Here is a 22,197-nt window from a genome sequence, read left to right as displayed (position 1 = left end):
GCTTATCCTTGCTCCCGTTTTTTGAGCAAGAGTATAACATTGTGCAATTCTCCAGTCCTCTGGCACCGTCCCTGTATCTAAGGAGAATTGGAAGATTATGGTTAGTGCGTCTGCTATTTTCACCCTTACTTCCCTCAGGATGCTCGGATGCATCTCACCCAGCCCACATGACTTCTCAACTTTAAGCACAACCAGCCTATTTAATACACCTCTTTATCAAATTTTAGCTCATCCAGTGCCTCAACTACCTCCTCTTTAACTATGATTTTGGCAGCATCTTCTTCTTTGATAAAGGTAGATGCAACATACTTATTTATTCCCTCAGCCCTGCCCTCTGCCTCTCTGCATTAATCCCCTTTTTGGTCCCTAATTGGCCCATCTCCTCCTTTTACCACCCTATATCTATAGGCCTATAGAAGACTTTTCTATTCTTTCTTATGTTAGCTGCCAGTCTCTTCTCATATTCTCGCTTTGCTTCTCTTATTTTCTTTTTCACTTCCACTCTGAACTTTCTATATTCAGCCTGTTTCTCACCTGCATTATCAACTTGATAGGCCCCCTTTTTTCTGCTTCACGTTACTCTCTATCTCGTTCTTTATCCAGGGTGCTCTGGATCTGTTTGCCCTACCTTCCCCCCTTGTGGGAATGTACCCTCAACTGTACCCAAACTATCACCTCTTTCAAGGCAGCCCATTGTTCCATGAGAGTTTTTATTTATTTATTTAGAGATACAGCACTGAAACAGGCCCTTCGGCCCACCGAGTCTGTACCGACCATCAACCACCCATTTACACTAATCCTACAACCCTCTCACATCCCCACAATTCCCCTACCTATACTAGGAGCAAATTATAATGGGCAATTTACCTATCAACCTGAAAATCTTTGGCTGTGGGAGGAAACCGGAGCACCCGGCGAAAACCCATGCGGTCACAGGGAGAACTTGCAAACTCCGCACAGGCAGTACCCAGAATCAAACCCAGGTCACTGGAGCTGTGAGGCTGCGGTGCTAACCACTGCGCCACTGTACCATCCAATCAGCAACTTGCTATACAATCTTTGATTCCAGTTTATCTGGGCCAGATCCATTCTCACCCCAGTGATACTGACCCTCCTCCGATTAATTATTTTTATTCTGGATTGCTCTTTGTCCTTTACCATAGCCAACCTAAACCTTATGATGCTATGATCACTGTCCCCTAAATGTTGCCCTACTGACGCTTGATTCGCTTAACCCACCTCATTTCCCGGATTCAGCAAATTTTAGTCGTGGTTGCAATGATATGGGATTTGAAACTGAGCTCAAGTTCGAATACGCTGACTGTAAATGTTTGGTGAGTTTCGTTTGGTGACTCCAAAACCACCCTGGAGTTTTCAGCTGTCTGTTTTGGCTGCTCCTTCCTACATTACAGCAGTGACTACACTTCAACAGTACTTCATTGGCTGTAAAGCGCTTTGGTTCGTCCTGTTGTTGTGAAAGGCCCTATATAAATGCACGGCTATCTTTTTATTCTTTTTGACAGTAGTAGGCATTCGTCTGTCTCGGAAAATGATGGACTGCGGCCAGGGTGTATGTCACCTCTGAGTTGACTGGGTGTGACAATCCCTTCCAAAGCTGGCACAGATGAATAGCATTGGTCCGAGATCGACTGATATTTTTCCTTCTGCCGGGCCCTCTTTTCTACCGTCTGGTTATTTCTTTTGACCTCTGCTTTTTCCACGCCCCTACTGACTGCCATTCTCCAGGAACTCCAGTCAGCAGCAAGGACTTGTCATGTATAGACGCTGAACCCGGTCAATTTGAGGTCTTGCTTGCAGACATCCTTATATCGCAGATGTAGTGACCTGCTGATCTCATGTCAGTAGCAAGCTCACCACAGAGCATGTATTTGGCGATGCAGCATCATCCATTCGCCACACATGACCCAACCAATGGAGTCGCCATTGACTCAAGAGGCCAAGTTTGCTGGGGATCCCGGCACACTGGTGAACTTCCGTAGTCAGCACTCTGTCCTGCCAGGTGTTGCCGAATATCCATCTGAGGCAGCTGCTTTTCTTGGCTTGCATAAGTTATCCATGCTTCACTATTATAAGGAGGAACACAAGTCTAGTTCATGCAGAGTGTTGTATTTTCTGTTAATTTTCTGTTGTTCGACAGGGCGGCACAGTGGTTAGCACTGCAGCCTCACAGCTCCAGGGACCCGGGTTCGATTCTGGGTACTGCCTGTGTGGAGTTTGCAAGTTCTCCCTGTGTCTGCGTGGGTTTTCTCCAGGTGCTCCGGTTTCCTCCCACCGCCAAAGACTTGCAGGTGATAGGTAAATTGGCCATTATAAATTGCCACTAGTGTAGGTAGGTGGTAGGGCATATGGGATTACTGTAAGGTTAGTATAAATGGGTGGTTGTTGGTCGGCACAGACTCGGTGGGCCGAAGGGCCTGTTTCAGTGCTGTATCTCTAAAAAAAAACTCGTCTTCTCAGCCTTGCCAATCCTGCTGCTGATTGCAGCATCAAGGGACAAGTTGTTGGTAATTGTTGATCCAAGGTATGAGAAGCTGTCCACAACCACCACAGTTTGTATACAGGAGCTGCCATATCTCACAGTCCTACCCCTCCCAGGCTGCTGGCTCCCGGACTGGGGGCGGCGCTGTGGCGGATCCTCCAACGCCTCCCCATGATGTTGTAATTGGTCCTCCCGGACTGGGGGTGGTGCTGTGGCGGCTCCTCCAGCTCCTCCTCCTGATGTAATTGGTCCTCCCGGGCTGGGGGTGGTGCTGTGGCGGCTCCTCCTCCTGATGTAATTGGTCCTCCCGGGCTGGGGGTGGTGCTGTGGCGGCTCCTCCTCCTGATGTAATTGGTCCTCCCGGGCTGGGGGTGGTGCTGTGGCGGCTCCTCCAGCTCCTCCTGAGGCGGCGGCTGCGGACATTCCGGGGAGCGGCAGGATGAGAATGGCTGCTGTTTTGATTGCAGTGTTCTGCGTTAGCGCAGGTAGGAGGTCGGGTGCGGGAGGCCTGACTCGGGGAATGGTCTGTGTGTTTGCCGGTTCGGTATTGACGGGCCGCGGGTGTGGTGCGAGACCCGGGCGGGTGACGCAGGTTTGGGACGATCCCTAGGCCAGGGCTAGGGCGGGCTGGATTCGGCCTCCCGGCCGCATGTTTACTGTCTCTGCTCCCGGTGAGTGCGGATTGGGCCCTCAAGGCGCCGGTTCCGGTCTCCCTTCAGAGTGATTTATTTATTTACGGCACAGCAGGAGACTATTCGACCCATTGAGTTTATGCCGGCTTTCTAGAAGAATCCAGTCAGTCCCACCCCCATTCCCGTAATCCTGTAAGTTTATTTCCCTCAAATGCCCATCCAGTTTCCTTTTAAAATCATTGATCGTCTCTGCTTCTACACTCGCTGTATTAAAAAGTTCTTCCTCACATTCCCCTGTATCTCTTTCCCAAAACCTTCAATATGTGTTCCCTAGTCCATCTTCTTCTTTGGCCTCCTTATCTCGAGAGACAATGGATACGCGCCTGGAGGTGGTCAGTGGTTTGTGAAGCAGCGCCTGGAGTGGCTATAAAGGCCAATTCTAGAGTGACAGGCTCTTCCACAGCTGCTGCAGCGAAATGTGTTTGTCGGGGCTGTTACACAGTTGGCTCTCCCCTTGCGCCTCTGTCTTTTTTCCTGCCAACTACTAAGTCTCTTCGACTCGCCACATTTTAGCCCTGTCTTTATGGATGCCCGCCAGCTCTGGCGAATGCTGGCAACTGACTCCCACGGCTTGTGATCAGTGTCATAGGATTTCATGTCGCGTTTGCAGACGTCTTTAAAGCGGAGACTTGGACGGCCGGTGGGTCTGATACCAATGGCGAGCTCGCTGTACAATGTGTCTTTGGGGATCCTGCCATCTTCCATGCGGCTCGCATGCCCAAGCCATCTCAAGCGCCGCTGATTCAGTAGCGTGTACAAGCTGGGGATGTTGGCCGCCTCGACTTCTGTGTTAGAGATACGGTCCTGCCACCTGATGCCAAGTATTCTCCGGAGGCAGCGAAGATGGAATGAATTGAGATGTCGCTCTTGGCTGGCATACGTTGTCCAGGCCTCGCTGCCATAGAGCAAGGTACTGAGGACACAGGCCTGATACACTCGGACTTTTGTGTTCCGTGTCAGTGTGCCATTTTCCCACACTCTCTTGGCCAGTCTGGACATAGCAGTGGAAGCCTTACCCATGCGCTTGTTGATTTCTGCATCTAGAGACAGGTTACTGGTGATAGTTGAGCCTAGGTAGGTGACCTCTTGAACCACTTCCAGAGCGTGGTCGCCAATATTAATGGATGGAGCATTTCTGACGTCCTGCCCCATGATGTCCATGTACCATCAGTTAATAAGCAGTTTTTTCTTGTCCTAACTTATCTAAGCCGGTCAATCTTTTACACCACTATCAAATCTCCCCTCAATCTCCTTTGCTCCAAGGAGAACAACCCCAGCTTTTCCAATCTAACCTTGTAACTAAAAATCCCCCCCATACCTGGAACCATTCTGGTAAATCTCCTCTGCACCCTATCAAGGATCCTCACATCCTTCCTAAAGTGTGGTGACCAGAACTGGACTCAACGCTCCAGTTGTGACCTAAAGAGAGCTTTATAGAGGTTTAGCGTAACTTCACTGTTCCATTCATGAAGCTCAAGATCCTGTATGCTTTACTAACCACTCTCTCAATATGTCCTGCCACCTTCAAAGATCGATGCATATGAACCCCAGATCCCTCTGTCCCTGTGCACTCTTTAGAACTGACCTTTCCCTATCGCTTCTGCAAAAATGCATCACCTTGCGCTTCTCTGTATTAGATTCCATTTGCCACTTGTCTGCCCATTCTGCTAGCCTATCTATGCCCTGTTGCAGTCGATTGGTGGTAAATTTTGAAATGTTATTCTTTATTTCAGTAATTAAGTCATTTATATGGATTAAAAAATGCAGTGGTTCCAGCACTGAACCTTGGGCAACACCACGATCTACCATCCTCCTGTCTTTAAAAAAAAAACAACCATTTACCACAACCTTCAGTTTTCTGTCCTTAAGCCAATTTTTTATCCAAGCTGACACTGCCTATTCCATGAGCCTCAATTTTGTAAACCAGCTTTTATGTGGTACTTTGGAAAATGCTTTCACCAAAGCTGGTGATTCCCCGCACCCCTGCCCCCATCCCTGGTGCTTTTTGTTTTTCTAAATCCATCAAACCCCACTTTTCTCTGTAGGTGTTGTTTCAGCTTCTTGAAGGTTAGCCTTCCTAGAAAATAACAATTTGTATTTATACAGCATCTTTAATGTGGTAAAACATGCCAAGGCACTTCATTGGTGGCCTGCCATGAGCCACCTAAGCCCCAAGCTCTGGAATTTCCTCTCTGTGCCTCTCTGCCTCCACCTCGCTTTCCTCCTTTAAGACACTGCTTAAAACCTACCTGTTTGGCCAAGCTTTTGGTCATCTGACCTAATATCCTTAATATGGCTCAGTGTCAGATCTCTTGTGCCTCCTTGTTTCACGATCCTGTTGGCAGAAAAAATGTTCCTGATCCCTAGTGTTGCTGGAGACTTGTGTATTTAGTGTCCTGATCATCTGTACTTACCCACTGAGTCAAATCACAACCTCAGTTAAATAATGTCTGGTGCATATTCTCCCTGTGTAGATCAGGGGCAAACTCCAGTCTACATCGATCCAAAGACCCTGCAAGGGATCCAGTGAGACATCCCTCCCTGTGAGATGCTGATCACAATGCTGCCATTCCCTGGAACCAGTTCTGTGTAAGGCTGCAGCATTGCATGTAGTCTTATTGACGACAAGAGCTGAATAACTCATTATAGTGAATTTAAAGAGTTGTGTTAGAAAATCCAAGTCGCCATAAACTGATTACTTGCTTCTTCAAAGACCTGTTTGTTGAACAGGCAGTGAGACTGGAGTTGCTGTGAGAGATTTGGTGTTCTGCTTAATGTTATTACAAATGGGTTATTTTGATCTTGTTGGGTTTGAAGCAGTCTCACTGTTGCCATCAGTATCTCCAATCTCGCAATCCCTGGCAATGGTTTGTAGCCCCAGCCATAGTAGGTCTCCTTTCAGATGGCAGTGCTGTGGAGGACTTCACAGGCACTTCAGTGCAATGACTGCCTGGCTGATTTTATTTTTTCTCTCGGTTCCAGTTCTGCAGCATCAGCCTGATGTCCAGACAGGATGAATTTCTAGCATGAGTCACTCACTAGCTGGCAATGAGCATTGATTCCTATCCAGCCCAGGGATGTTGATGGGGTATGGGGTGGTGGAGTCTTGGATGACCCTGGAGGATTCATCAGGGGATCTGTTGCTGTTTTACATATTGCCCTTCAAGCTTACCCAGACCTACCAATTGGTTTCACTGACCTTGCTGTGAGCTCCAGACGAAGTCTACCTAATAAGCTGTTTACTTCGTCAGAGCTGTGACATATTGCTTTGCTTTCTCCTCCCGTGCAATAAGGATGTTGACCACTGCCATACTGGCAGCCCTCAAAATCTTGCCCAAGGTGAAGACCTGTGACTGTAGTTGGAGTTTTGACAGGCTGTTTGATTTTTGAACAGCATCACAACCAAGCATAATTCAGCCTTCAACATCCATGTGGGATGTGGCACTGTGGCTGATTTCCCTTCCCTGCCAGCACAGGCATGATGGGCTGAATGGCCACCTTCAGTATCATTTGATGATTCTTAGCCGAGGGTGGTTGTATCATTGATCTTTGACCCATCCTGCAGTCAACCCTGAGATGTGCTAACTTGATGCACCATAAAATTCAATCTGGCTGACTGGTCAGTATTGTGTAACAATGCTGTGGTCAGTCTTATCAGTATCGAGATTGGCTACTAAAACTTTGTCCTTTTCACTGCACAACAGGTATTGGCATTGTTGAGTGTATTATGATAGCACATGAATGGATTTTAGAAACTCACAAGATACTTTAGTTTGGCATTAACTTTTAGTCCAAAGTCCAACCAAGCTTCAATAATCAGATTTCCAGCATCTGCAGTATTTTGCTTTTATTCAATAATCATTGTGTTGATAGCTACATATTAATGCTACAAGACTTACTCTATTACAAGAAATTCCATTATTTAAAAGAAAAATGCTGGAAATCTGAAATAAAAACAAAGTGTTGGAAATACTCTGCAGGTCTGGCAGCGTCTGTGGAGAGAAGCAGAGTTAACATTTAAGGTCAGTGACCCTTCATCAGAACTGGCAAAGGTTAGAAATGTGTTGGGTTTTAAGCAAGTGAAGGGTTGAGGGGTGATGGGGAAGAGAACAAAAGGAAAGGTGATTGATAGGACAGGAGAGATTAAATAACAAAAGATGGCTTGAGACAAAGGCAAAGGGAGTGTTCATGGTTGTGGTGAAAGACAAAGCATTAGTCCAGAGAGATTGTTAATGGCAGAATAATACCCAAAAGCACAAACATGAAAAACAGGCACATGATTTAAAAAAATAATTTAAAAAAAAATAAAAAAGGGGCAAGTCAAGCTCTTAAATTGTTGAACTCCGTGTTGTCTGGAAGGCTGTAAAGTGCCTAATTGAAATATGAGGTGCTGCTTCTCGAGCTTGCATTAATGTTCACTGGAATACTGCAGCAGGCCTAGGACAAATGTGGGCATGAGAGCAGGGGACCCTTCAGTTCCGATGAAGGGTCACTGACCCGAAACGTTAACTCTGCTTCTCTTTCCACAGCTGTTGCCAGACCTGCTGAGTATTTCCAGCATTTCTTGTTTTTATTTCAGATTTCCAGCATCCGCAGTATTTTGTTTTTATTTTTATCTTAGAGCAGGGGGGTGTGTTGAAATGGCAAGCAACTGGAAGCTCGGGGTCATGCTTTCAGACCGCAAAGCGGTCACCCAATCTACATTTGGTATCCCCTTTTGTTCTCTTCCCTGCCCCCCCCCTCTCACTTGTTTAAAACCTAATACTTTTCTAACCTTTGCCAGTTCTGATGAAGGGTCACAGACCTGAAACGTTAACTCTGCTTCTCTCTCCACAGATGCTGCCTAGCCTGCTGAGTATTTCCAGCACTTTCTATTTTTAAATTCCATATGTAGACAGTTAGGACACCCTGCCAGGGTCTTGTTCTCTCAGCCCCTGCTAACCACCTTCCCTCCCTATAACATTCATTACAGTGTGTTGTGGAGAGAACTTGCTTGGGGAACATGAAGGGCCCATTCCTCTTTTCATTTTCGAAATGACATTCCTCAGAACATATTGGTGCTCTTGCCACAATCCAATCACGCTCATGCTTACTGTCGGGATTGAATGGGGAGGTGTGAGGAAGGCAAGCAGAGGTGGAGGGGGTTCATGGGATAGGTCTGAAACAGCATAAGGAATGCCATAGTCAACAGGCAAGTCAGGAGGCTAAGGAACAAGGTGGAGACTGGAGAAGGGTGGGGAGAGACTGGAAGGTTTTGATGAGAAAGTCTATGTTTTAAATTTGTCGTTTTCAGGGATCAGCGTGATCACTGAGGCTGAGGTTTTGGTGAGCAGAATAGGATTCAATCTGCTCAGTATTGGAGTGATTGGACTTTATGAAAGTTAGGTTACAAGGAGAGGGTTGGAGAAGTCAGGTTTGCAGTTTCTAAAAGTGCTGATCAGAGTTTCAGCAGGATTGGGCAAGTTAATGGCTTTTGGTGATTGACAAGATGTGGGATCTGAAACTGAGCTGTGGTTAACACTGGGACTTTAAGCCACACTTGGTTGGGGAGGGAGTTGGAGGTGAGGGAGCAGAGTTTACGATGGGATCTGAAACTGAGGCTTCTCTCTTCAGTTTTGTTATTGATTTTGATTGCAGGCAGTATAAAGAACAGCACAGGAACAGGCCATTTGGCCCTCCAAGCCTGCGCCGATCTTGATGCCTGCCTAAACTAACACCTTCTGCACTTCCGAGGTCCATATCCCTCTATTCCTTTCCTATTCATATATTTGTCAAGATTTCTCTTAAACATCGCTGTTGTATCTGCTTCCACCACCTCCCCTGGCAGCAAGTTCCAGGCACTCACCACCCTCTGTGTAAAAAAAACTTGCCTCGCACATCCCGTCTAAACTTTGCCCCTTGCACCTTAAACCTATGTCCCCTAGTAACTGACTCTTCCACCCTGGGAAAAAGCTTCTGACTATCCACTCTGTCCATGCCGCTCATAACTTTGTAAACCTCTATCATGTCGCCCCTCCACCTCCGTCGTTCCAGTGAAAACAATCCAAGTTTATCCAACCTCTCCTCATAGCTAATGTCCTCCAGACCAGGCAACATCCTGGTAAACCTCCTCTGTACCCTCTCCAAAGCCTCCACGTCCTTCTGGTAGTGTGACGACCAGAATTGCACGCAATATTCTAAGTGTGGCCTAACTAAGGTTCTGTACAGCTGCAACATGACTTGCCAATTTTTATACTCAATGCCCCAACCGATGAAGGCAAGCATGCCTTATCGAGGGGGTGGAGAGGGTTACAAATGCTTGCAATGCAATTAGATTAAAATGTGAAGCTTGGTGAGTAATTTCATCCCGTGATGTGTTATGCTGTGTTGTTCAATCATGTGAATATCCAACCACAGGCACATGACTGACTGACTGTAGTGTGTTTACAATTCCAGTTCCATCTTTCAGTTCCGTATGTTCTCAATTGTCCTTTGTCCTGAACCAGCTTGACAGGTTTGCTTGGTAACTGAACAAGTCAAACTCTGAGATGGATGATTTTCATGACCTGACAGCACAGTGGTTCAGAACTCAAAAGTGCTCGGCTGCTTCCATTTCTCACTGAAAGATCAGTAAAATCAGTGTTTGTCAGTATCAGGAAATTCCCTATTCTGAAACTGACATCAGCACTTTTGAAACAGGCTGGGCTGTATTCATTGCAGTCCAGCTGCTGCTTGTCTGCTCTTCCTCTGCCCTGTATCATTCCAACCAAGAAATTAACGAAAACAGCTTTTAATTAAAAACAAGGATGAGAGGTGACTTGATAGAGGGGTACAAGATAATGAGAGGCATAGATAGAGTGGATAGCCAGAGACTTTTTCCCAGGGTGGAAAGGGCTATCACCAGGGGGCATAATTTTAAGGTGATTGGAGGAAGGTTTCAGGGAGATGTCAGAGGTAGGTTCTTTACACAGAGAGTGGTGGGTGCGTGGAATGCACTGCCAGCGGTGGTAGTAGAAGCAGATACATTAGGGGCATTTAAGCGACTCTTGGATAGGTACATGGATGATAGTAGTATGAAGGGTATGTAGGTAGTTTGTTCCTAGAGTTGGTTAAAGGTTTGGCACAACATCGTGGGCCGAAGGGCCTGTAATGTTCTATGTTCTAAGCCCCACACAGTTAGTTGTATTTCACAGCAATGAGCATGGAAACTATTGACTCAAGAAGCTCTGGAAATACAAGCTGCACCTGCATTTTTAAAAATTCATTCATGGGATGTGGGCATCACTGCAAAGCCAGCATTTATTGCCCATCCCTAATTGCCCTTGAGAAGATGGTGGTGAGCAGCCTTCTTGAACCACTGCAGTCCATGTGTAGGTACATCTATAGTACTGTTAGGGAGGGTGTTCCAGGTTTTTGACCCAACGATAGTGAAGGAACGGTGATACAGTTCCATGTCAGGATGGTGTGTCACTTAGAGGGTGGCGGTGGTCTGCTGCCTTGTCCTTCTAGGTGGTAGAGGTCACAGGTTTTGAAGATGCTGTCAAAGAAAGCTTGGTGGGTGCATGCAGTACATCTTGTATATGGTACACACTGCTGCAACTGTGCGCCGGTAATAGATGGGGTGCCAGTTCAGTGGGCTGCTTTGACCTGGATGATGTCGAGCTTCATGAATGCTGTTGGAGCATGTGTCCAGGAAGTGGAGTGTATTTGATTACACTCCTTGTCGAAGGTGGACAGGTTTTGGGGAGTCAGTTGCTGAATTCCCAGCCTCTGACCTGTTGTAGCCACAGTAATTATATGGCTGGTGCAGTTCACTTTCTGGTCAATAGTAACCCCCAGGATTGTGGTGGTGGGGTTTCAGCGATGTTAATGTCATTGAATGTTAAGGGGCGGTGGTTAGATTCTCTCTTGTTGGAGATGGACATTGCCTGGCATGTGTGTGGCATGAAGGTTGCTTGTCTCCGCCCAAGTCTGAATGTTGTCGGGTCTTGATGCATGCAGGCCCAGACAGCTTTAGTATCTAAGGAGTTGCAAATAGTACTGAACACTGCAATCGTCAGTGAACATCCCCATTTCTGACCTTATGTTGGAGGGAATGTCATTGATGAAGCAGTTGAAGATGGTTGCACTTAGGACACCACCTTGAGGAACTCCTGCAGCAATGTCCTGGGACTGAAATGTTTGACCTCCCACAACCATCTTCCTTTGTGCTAGCTATGACTCCAACCAGTGGAGAGTTTTCCCCTGATTCCCATTGACTTCAGTTTGGCTAGGGCTCCTTGAAGTCATACTCGGCCAATTCTGCCTTGATGTCAAGAGCAGTCAGTCTCACCTCGCCTCTGGAATTCAGCTCTTTGTCTGTGCTTAGACCAAGGCTATGATGAGGTCTGGAGCTGAGTGACCCTGGCGGAACCCAAACTGAGCATCACTGAGCAAGCTACTGCTGAGTAAGTGCTGCTTACTGTCGATGACACCTTCCATCGTATATTACTAATGATTGAGAGTAGACTGATGGAGCAGTTGTTGTATATTCAGAGTAAAGCTAACATGAGGTCTTTAGTGGGGGCAACCATGTTGGGAACTTTATTTACAGCTCCCAGCAGAGAGGCAGTATACAAAAGATATTACTATTCAATTAGCCAGTTTAATGTAGTATGCTACACTCTCTCCCCACTTCAAAAAAATTACATTAAAATATAATATGGTACTTAATTTCCCAGAATACAATAACAATACTCGGAAATTTATAGGTTGAGTTGCACACTTGTTACTGTAATCACAACTAAAACATATATAAGCAATATTTGTAGAATAATTGGACTATAGGAGGTTTCTAATGTTCTCCCCTTGTCAGATTTCCTCTTCCAAGCAAATGATCTACATGACGCTGACCGAGTCTCTCCCCAACCTTCACTAGATATGTGAATGTACCTAGTCTTTTTACAACAAACTCCAAACACATACTTCTCCTTATCACCTTAGTGGTTTTTCACCATGACCTTCTGGCCAGCACTGAACTCTCTAAGTTTCATGCCTGGAGTATCATGACTCATCTTCATTTTGTCTTGCTTTTCTCTTACCTTGCTATTGACATCTGGCTTAAGCAAACTAAACCTTGTCCTAGGCGCATGTTTAAACACCAGCTTGTAAGGTGAGCAACCTGGTGTAGTCTGTAGGGTTATTCTGTAAGAAAACAGAAAATTATTTAGCCTGTGTCGTAGAGAAACCTGGAAATTACTGTCTAGCTCGTCACCTAGAAAATACTTCTGCAAAGACCGCTTCACAATTTGTACACTTTCTGCAGAACCTTTTGATGCTGGACGATGTGATATCTGTGTGTTTCTTCCATTCTTACTCAGAAATATTTCAAACTCTTCTGACATAAACTGTGGACCATTATCTGACACCAACACTTCTGGCAACCCATAAATTGCAAACCAACTTCTCAAAACCTCAGTAGTTTTGGCGCTTGTGGTATTGGGCATAAACTCTACTTGCTATAACTATCAACCAAAACAAAGCACTCTTTACCTTCCACTTCAAAGAAATTGATATGTACTTGTTCCCGTTATTTTCTTGTGTTTGACCATGGAATAAAAGGAAGTTTGGTCAGATTATTTCTCATTCTGAGACACACTTCACAACTTTTCACCAACTCTTCAATATCTCTATCTACATTTGGATACCAAAAATAGCTGCTAGCTGCTGCTTTCATACGGACTATCCCTGTGTGCTGTTCATGAAGTTCCCCTAACAATCTAAACCTTAGCGGAATAATGACTCTTTAGCTCCATAGGAGACAGCTTTGATCTACACTTGGTTTGTTTCTATGTGTAAAATACTCATGCAATTTCTCGTCAGCACACTCTTTAGATCAGCCATTTGTGACGTAATTGAGTACTTTACTGATCACCACATTCTTGGGAGTTTCTTCAGAAATTTCTCTGGCAGACACTGGCATGTCAATTGTGTAAGTAAAGTAATTTATAGGTAACTCATGGGCTAAAAATGAGTCAGTCTTCACTTCTTCAATACAGAAGTACTCTTACTAATCCTTAATGGAAATAACTCCGCTCAGTTTAAACTTTATTTCCTTAAGCAAATTTCTTCCCATCAAGGAAAATTTGTTCCCTCCTACTACTACCAATGGCAAATAGGATGCATAATTGTATTCCACCTGAACACTCACTTCACCTAATACTGGAATACTGTTATTGGAATAACTAGTCAGTTTTTCATAAGCGAATGTGACTGAGGGACTTCTTGTACTCTCTCCTTCTGAGATAACAGACACTGTTGCAGCAGGAATCAATGACAAAAGTAAGCTGTAACTCTTTAACTTTCATTTTTACTGTGGGTGCTAGAATTATATCTTCAGCCCTTTTTCTCTCAACATCCATAAGCTGTTTTCTTGCTCTGAATACAACTCTTGATCTTCCTGCTCTATAACATCAACTTCTGTTTCCATATCTACCATATGTGCATTTGAGGACTTCCAGGATCCTGACCTAGCTTTAGGTCCAGCACCACCTTGACCTGGTGCATTTTTGCAACCTGAAACTTTTCCACAACCTGGAGCATGACTGTTTCCTCTACTCCTGCATGCTGTCTGGATATGACTGACTTTCCCACAGGTATAGTACTTTAACTGAAAATGGGAGCATTTGGATGGTTGGTGGCTACCATGACAACAATAGTATCTAAATTTTGAACTGAGTCTGTGAACTTGGCTGCCTGGTTCCCGCTGAAATCTGGTGGACCTCCCCTGCCAGCTCAGGAAAAGAACTTCCTTGCGATCTGCAGTTATCTCTTCCTGCCATTTCCATGGCTATAGCCTGATAACAGGCCTCTTTCCGTGTCAGCTTATTGCTTTTACACAAAAGCTTGGCCTGGATTTTACTTTCTTTAGATTTCCAGCGAAAGTTAGGTTGGCTTCTACGTTGGCACCATAACCACAGTGACAAACCAGTTTCTTTAACTCAAGAATATGATCTGCAATGGACTCATTTGGCAACTGCTTCCTTCCACAGAATGTAACTCTTGAGTGCAGTTTCGTTTTTAGTCATGTCGTAATAAGAGTCCAGAATCTCATTTATTTCAGAATAGTCCAAGTACTGGGATCTCACGGGCAACATTGGTTAAAGACCACCTCAAATGCATTCGGCCCCATCATGACGAAGAAAACATTCACTTTATGCTCATCTAGGATTTTATTAGCTTGCAGCCAAATGTGTAACCTTCATTCAGAATTCCACCAGTAGTCCCAAAATATGTCTTCATGCCATATTTTTAAAATGATGTACTTACTGAGTTGTAGCTGGACACAAATTACAGGCACGCAAAGCAATCTTTCAGATTGCTCAAAGTTCCTCAAAATCAACTTTGGGAGTTCCGAAGAAATGTCAGAATGTTTGTCAGACTGTAATATCTCGAATGAAATGTAAAAAAAAAAATCAGTCTCATCCTTTTGTTGTCATGTTTCTGTTGTGTATTCGGAGTAAAACTAATGAGTTCTTTACTGGGGCAGCCATGTTGGAAATTTTGTTTACACCTCCCAACATAGGCAGCAGAGAGAGAGAGTTTACAAAATATATTACAATGCAATAGAGCAGTTTAATGCAGTATACTACAGCAGAAATTAGCCGGATTGAATTTGCCCTGCTTTTTTGTGGACAGGACATATAGCTGTACGGGAACAGCCTGGCTAGGTGCGCGGCTAGTTCTGGAGCACAAATCTTCAGTACTACTGCTGGGTGCTGTCAGGGCCCATAGCCTTTGCAATATCCAGTGCCTTCAGCTGTTTCTTGATATCACGTGGAGTGATATCCCTGCTCCACCCTCTCAGCTCACCCCCTCACAACCCCGTCCCAGCCCGCCCCCCCTCGCACCATCTTCACCCCGCACCCCCTTCCCCTGCACCCCCCCCCACCCCCTCCCTCTACCCCTCCCCCTTGCATCCCCTCCTCCCACCGGCACCATCCTACACCTGTGTAGGGGCCCCAACAACCCCACTGCCTTGTGGGCGTCTCGGGAGAGACCAAGGCTAAGGGAGTAAACCCTAACAGAAAATCCGGAGCGGAACCCCGTAGGCGGTCATGTGTCACCTTTGGCATGTTTCCGGCAGTTCCTGCAGCCATACTGGTGCCAAACGTCGTGTCCTGCACTCCTTTGGACCCCACCAGAAAGGCCGAGAGGGGGGTTTTGACGACTGGGCAACTCTCAACCTCCATAAATTTGCCCAGGCATGCGCCATGGAGAGGTCACTCCATAGTTGCCTCACAGCGACTGAAACAACACGGAAGGCAGCAGTTACGGGTTATAAGTCCAGATAAATTGGCGTAGAAACTGGGCGCCACGGGTTGCCTTTGTCGGTGGGAGAGGTCATTGCACCTCACTGGACAGCTACCGCCCGCCTCAAACCGGGCAGCCCCCGGTCAATAAGGTTCTGTCCCGCCACAGTCTGCCTGCTTCAATGGGTGCTTGGAGCTCAGGGTCATTGCCCGAAAGGTGGACTGATACACCGCACCAAACAACATGAAAAAAGGAAAGAAGGTACCAGCCCTTCGCTTTGCAAGCTGGAACGTCAGAACTATGTGTCCTGGCCTGTCGGAAGACCTTACACAAATCAACGATTCTCGGAAGACCGCCATCATTAACAACGAGCTCAGTAGACTCAATGTGGACATTGCAGCACTTCAGGAGACTCGCCTCCCTGCGAGTGGCTCTCTAGCAGAGCAAGACTACACCTTCTTCTGGCAGGGCAGGGATCCTGAAGAACCAAGACAGCATGGAGTGGGTTTCGCCATCAGAAACTCCTTGCTCAGCATGATAGAGCCTCCCTCAAATGGCTCGGAACGCATACTGTCCATCCGGCTGCTCACCACCTCTGGTCCAGTACACCTACTCAGCATCTATGCTCCAACACTCTGTTCCGCACCTGAAGCTAAAGACCAGTTCTATGAACAACTCCATAACATCATTAGCAGCATCCCCAACACCGAACACCTATTCCTGCTGGGGGACTTTAATGCCAGGGTTGGGGCCGACCATGACTCATGGCCCTCCTGCCTTGGGCGCTATGGCGTTGGAAGGATGAATGAGAACGGGCAGAGACTGCTTGAGTTGTGTACCTATCATAACCTCTGCATCACCAACTCGTTCTTTCACACTAAACCCTGTCACCAGGTTTCATGGAGGCACCCAAGATCACGTCGTTGGCACCAGCTAGACCTCATTGTCACAAGGCGATCCGCCTTAAACAGTGTTCAAATCACACGCAGCTTCCACAGTGCGGACTGCGACACCGACCACTCCCTGGTGTGCAGCAAGGTTAGACTCAGACCAAAGAAGTTGCATCATTCCAAGCAGAAGGGCCACCCGCGCATCAACACGAGCAGAATTTCTCACCCACAGCTGTTACTAAAATTTCTAAATTCACTTGTAACAGCCCTTCAAAACACTCCCACAGGGGATGCTGAGACCAAGTGGGCCCACATCAGAGACGCCATCTATGAGTCAGCTTTGACCACCTACGGCAAAAGTGCGAAGAGAAATGCAGACTGGTTTCAATCTCATAATGAAGAGCTGGAACCTGTCATAGCCGCTAAGCGCATTGCACTTTTGAACTACAAGAAAGCCCCCAGCGATTTAACATCCGCAGCACTTAAAGCAGCCAGAAGTACTGCACAAAGAACAGCTAGGCGTTGCGCAAACGACTACTGGCAACACCTATGCAGTCATATTCAGCTGGCCTCAGACACCGGAAACATCAGAGGAATGTATGATGGCATGAAGAGAGCTCTTGGGCCAACCATCAAGAAGATCACCCCCCTCAAATCTAAATCGGGGGACATAATCACTGACCAACGCAAACAGATGGACCGCTGGGTTGAGCACTACCTAGAACTGTACTCCAGGGAGAATGCTGTCACTGAGACTGCCCTCAATGCAGCCCAGCCTCTACCAGTCATGGATGAGCTGGACATACAGCCAACCAAATCGGAACTCAGTGATGCCATTGATTCCCTAGCCAGCGGAAAAGCCCCTGGGAAGGACAGCATTACCCCTGAAATAATCAAGAGTGCCAAGCCTGCTATACTCTCAGCACTACATGAACTGCTATGCCTGTGCTGGGACGAGGGAGCAGTACCCCAGGACATGCGCGATGCCAACATCATCACCCTCTATAAAAACAAAGGTGACCGCGGTGACTGCAACAACTACCGTGGAATCTCCCTGCTCAGCATAGTGGGGAAAGTCTTTGCTCGAGTCGCTCTGAACAGGCTCCAGAAGCTGGCCGAGCGCGTCTACCCTGAGGCACAGTGTGGCTTTCGTGCAGAGAGATCGACTATTGACATGCTGTTCTCCCTTCGTCAGATACAGGAGAAATGCCGTGAACAACAGATGCCCCTCTACATTGCTTTCATTGATCTCACCAAAGCCTTTGACCTCGTCAGCAGACGTGGTCTCTTCAGACTACTAGAAAAGATCGGATGTCCACCAAAGCTACTAAGTATCATCACCTCATTCCATGACAATATGAAAGGCACAATTCAACATGGTGGCTCCTCATCAGAGCCCTTTCCTATCCTGAGTGGTGTGAAACAGGGCTGTGTTCTCGCACCCACACTTTTTGGGATTTTCTTCTCCCTGCTGCTTTCACATGCGTTCAAATCCTCTGAAGAAGGAATTTTCCTCCACACAAGATCAGGGGGCAGGTTGTTCAACCTTGCCCGTCTAAGAGCGAAGTCCAAAGTACGGAAAGTCCTCATCAGAGAACTCCTCTTTGCTGACGATGCTGCTTTAACATCTCACACTGAAGAATGCCTGCAGAGTCTCATCGACAGGTTTGCGTCTGCCTGCAATGAATTTGGCCTAACCATCAGCCTCAAGAAAACGAACATCATGGGGCAGGATGTCAGAAACGCTCCATCCATCAATATTGGCGACCACGCTCTGGAAGTGGTTCAAGAGTTCACCTACCTAGGCTCAACTATCACCAGTAACCTGTCTCTAGATGCAGAAATCAACAAGCGCATGGGTAAGGCTTCCACTGCTATGTTCAGACTGGCCAAGAGAGTGTGGGAAAATGGCGCACTGACACGGAACACAAAAGTCCGAGTGTATCAGGCCTGTGTCCTCAGTACCTTGCTCTACGGCAGCGAGGCCTGGACAACGTATGCCAGCCAAGAGCGACGTCTCAATTCATTCCATCTTCGCTGCCTTCGGAGAATACTTGGCATCAGGTGGCAGGACTATATCTCCAACACAGAAGTCCTTGAAGCGGCCAACATCCCCAGCTTATACACACTACTGAGTCAGCGGCGCTTGAGATGGCTTGGCCATGTGAGCCGCATGGAAGATGGCAGGATCCCCAAAGACACATTGTACAGCGAGCTCGCCACTGGTATCAGACCCACCGGCCGTCCATGTCTCCGTTATAAAGACGTCTGCAAACGCGACATGAAATCGTGTGACATTGATCACAAGTCGTGGGAGTCAGTTGCCAGTATTCGCCAGAGCTGGCGGGCAGCCATAAAGACAGGGCTAAATTGTGGCGAGTCGAAGAGACTTAGTAGTTGGCAGGAAAAAAGACAGAGGCGCAAGGGGAGAGCCAACTGTGCAACAGCCCCAACAAACAAATTTCCCTGCAGCACCTGTGGAAGAGCCTGTCACTCCAGAATTGGCCTTTATAGCCACTCCAGGCGCTGCTTCACAAACCACTGACCACCTCCAGGCGCGTATCCATTGTCTCTCGAGATAAGGAGGCCCAAAAGAAAGAAAGAATTGAACTAGCTGAAGACAGGCATCTGTGATGCTGGGGACTTCAAGGGGAGGCCAAGATGAATCATCTATTCGGTACTTCTGGCTGCAGATGGTTGCAACTGCTTCAACCTTGTCTTTTGCGCCGATGTGCTGGGCTTCCCCCCCCATCGTTATGGGTAGGATTGTTTGTGGAGCCTCCTCCTCCGGTTAGTTGTTTAATTGTTCACCATTTACGACTGGATGCAACAGGACTGCAGACCTTTGATCGAATCCATTTGATCTCCAACCCCTGCCTCAGCCCATCTGCTGAAACCCTCATCTGTGCTTTTGTCACTTCCAGGCCTGACCATTCCAATGCTGTCTTGGCTGGCCTCCCTCCCTGTGTAAACTTCAGCAAACCCTGCTGCTCATCTTCAGTCTTGCACCAAGTCACCCTTGTGCTTATTGACCTGCATTCACTGCTGGTCCAGCAATGCCTCAAGTTTAAAGCGCTCATCTTCCTTTAATCCTTTCATGGCCTTGCCGTTCCCTATTTTGCATCCCTCCACCCCTTGCCCCACCATTGGTGTCTGTACTTTAACATCCAGAACACTCTTCAGCCTCTTCACTTCCTCCTTTTAAGACCTTTCTTAAAATCCAGAATTTGATCAAGGTTATGATCACCACTCCTAATATCGCATCCTTTCTCTGTTAATTTTTGCCTGATTATGCCGCTGTGAAGCACCATGGGACGTTTTGCTGTTAAAGACTGTATATAAATGCAAATTACTGTTTTTTCAGTATGGAGTGTACGCACACTCCAGATCAAGACCCTACTTAGCCAAGTCAAGAGACTTGGGTACAAATTGGAAAGTGTTGGAAACCCTGACGTTTCTAACTGAGCTACAGCTAGATTCACCAGGAATGGAAAACTGTGGTTATGAAGAATGACTCAAGACTGGGTGTGTTGGATGTGGGAGAGCACAAGAGTCTGTCAGGGTTCTCAACCCGATCACTTGTTGCTCCTTCATTTAATGATTGTATGTTTCTTCTGAAGTGAATTACAAATTTTGGTTTTTCTCCTTGCAGCTGTAGCCAGTCCCCTGTTGGGGCAGGAACAATGTGCCGAAGGGCCCACCTTTTGGTGTCAAGATGTAAAGACTGCTTCAGACTGCGGAGCTGTAAAGCACTGTCAGCAGACTGTCTGGAGACAACCAACTGTGGTAAGTCAGTGGGAACGTTTTGTGTAATTGCCCTATATTTCTGTAAATCATGAGTGTTGTAGCCTGTTAGCACAGTCTCCATGTGAAATTAGCAGAATTGCTGAGTAACAATTCATGGGTTCTGGTGGAATTTGATTTTGACTAGAATTATTAATGGTAGGATCAGTAGGGAAGAATTAGCAGGGCATGCATTGATTCTGTTGCAATTCTATCTAACAGGAGGCTGGAGTAATTTGAGATCCTGAATTAATAGTGTCACAGCACTGTACTGGGTGGCAGCTTTTCTTGCAGCTTACTGTGACTAAAATGCATAATAAACTTGATGACAATATTGCCTTATTGCATGGCTCTTTGTCACAGCTGAATGCCTTAGGATGAATCACAATTTAGTGTTTATCTTCTGAATCAGATCTTGTAATTACATACATGAATGTGCCAGCACAGCTTGGGATGGAATCTGTGCCTGGTAAGATCAGTGCTTTTTGTGCTTGCTTTAGCTTGTGATGTTCTGTGCCAGTATTCTTCAATTGCAAAGCGTCAGTTATCAGAGGATGTGGGTTGGTGAGGTAGTATTGAGGAGCTGATCAATTGGGGAGTCAAATCTCATTACGAAGCATTAGATGACCATTAAGGTTTTATAACAACGGAAAATGATTGTAGTATTTGGACACTGACCTTTCACCTCTGGATTTAAATGTCCAGATTGATGGGATGAAAGCTTGCTTCGGTTTCCATGTGAAGTGAATTTGGGCAGGTTCAGTCCAGTTCCTAGTGGGGCATGGGCTGTCGGTAAACTGGAGTAAGGAGAAAGAACAACTATTAGGAGTCTGAAGTTGAGATACACTGACAGTGGAGTGAACTGAATGCTGCATCTAACAGTCTGCACCTGGCCTGAGTGCTTCTCCGTAACACTGACCCACACCAAACTCTTTCCAGCTTTAATATTTGAGGGCATAATTTCAAAGTTTGCAAATGACACAAAACTTGGAAATGTAAACAGTAAGCAGACTTGGAGGACATAGATGACCAGTGAAATGGGTAGACACGTGTTATGACTTCAGTGAGACCATTAATGTTAAAAATACGAGATGTGAGTCCCCAGACCAATTTAAGGAATTACACAAGATTTCACCTTTTAAGACTTTTAATATAATAATTAAGCTAAAAGAAATCCCCATTAACTGAATATTATTTTATAAATAGCTGATACCCCAAATCACAAAGAAAGGTATTTTGTTTACTTATTAAAATACTTGCAAACCTCATCCCACACTTATACATTACACAATCCTCTTTGATGGAGCAATCTTTTTGGTTAAAAGTCCCAAACTCCCCTCTCCTACTCCCATCATGGCAGCTGATGGCATTTAGATTCAATTAATTTAAAAAGTCTGAAATTGAAAGCTGTTCTGGGTACATGTGACTCTAAACCCACAGTAATGTGGTCAACTCTGAAATAGCCTAGCAAGCCACTCAGTTCAAGGGCAATTAGGGATGGGTAATAAATGCTGGCCTTGCTAGTGAATCTCTCATCCCATGAAGGAATAAAATATAGTTAGTGAGGGGTTAACAAAGAGTAGATGAGAAACAATTTCCATTGGCAGCAGGTTTGGTTAGGGAGGACACAGATTTAAGATAATTGACAAAAATCCAGGAGGACCTGAGAATTTTTGTATGCAGCAAGTTGTTGTGATCTTGAATATGCTGTCTGAAAGGGTGGCAGAAGCGGATTAAACAGTTTTTTAAAAGGGAATTAGATAAGTACTTGAAACTGAGAAATTTGCAGGGCTATTGGGGAAAGAGCAGTGGGAGTTGGACTAATTGGGTCACTTCCATAGCACAGGTATGCTGGGTCAAATGGCCACCTGTGCTGTACAATTCTATAAAGTTTTGTTAAAATTATTTAGCAATTGATTTAAACTAAGTAAAATTCCTAGAATTCCCTATTGTGGGAGTGCTATCAGCATAGGAACTGCAGTGATTCAAGAGAAAACCCACCGCCATCTCAGCAAGGGAACATGAGCAATACATGAATGCTAGCCAGCATTGACCACAACTG

At 46.0% G+C, this 22,197-nt stretch overlaps 1 protein-coding gene across 1 annotated transcript in view; it reads left to right on the top strand.

Annotated features, from left to right (window-relative positions):
* The first annotated feature begins 2,877 nt into the window (after positions 1 to 2,877).
* Positions 2,878 to 22,197, top strand: part of psap (prosaposin) — a 61,793-nt gene continuing 42,473 nt past the window's right edge. Inside the window, exons 1-2 of the mRNA XM_068020270.1 lie at positions 2,878 to 2,985; positions 20,005 to 20,138. Of these exons, the coding sequence (XP_067876371.1) occupies positions 2,940 to 2,985; positions 20,005 to 20,138 (180 nt within the window). The 5' untranslated portion in view covers positions 2,878 to 2,939. The remainder of the gene's footprint in view (positions 2,986 to 20,004; positions 20,139 to 22,197) is intronic.

Source organism: Heterodontus francisci, chromosome 42 (assembly GCF_036365525.1).
Source record: "Heterodontus francisci isolate sHetFra1 chromosome 42, sHetFra1.hap1, whole genome shotgun sequence".
NCBI classification, from domain to species: Eukaryota; Metazoa; Chordata; class Chondrichthyes; order Heterodontiformes; family Heterodontidae; genus Heterodontus; species Heterodontus francisci.
This window is presented reverse-complemented; position numbering and strand designations above follow the sequence as displayed.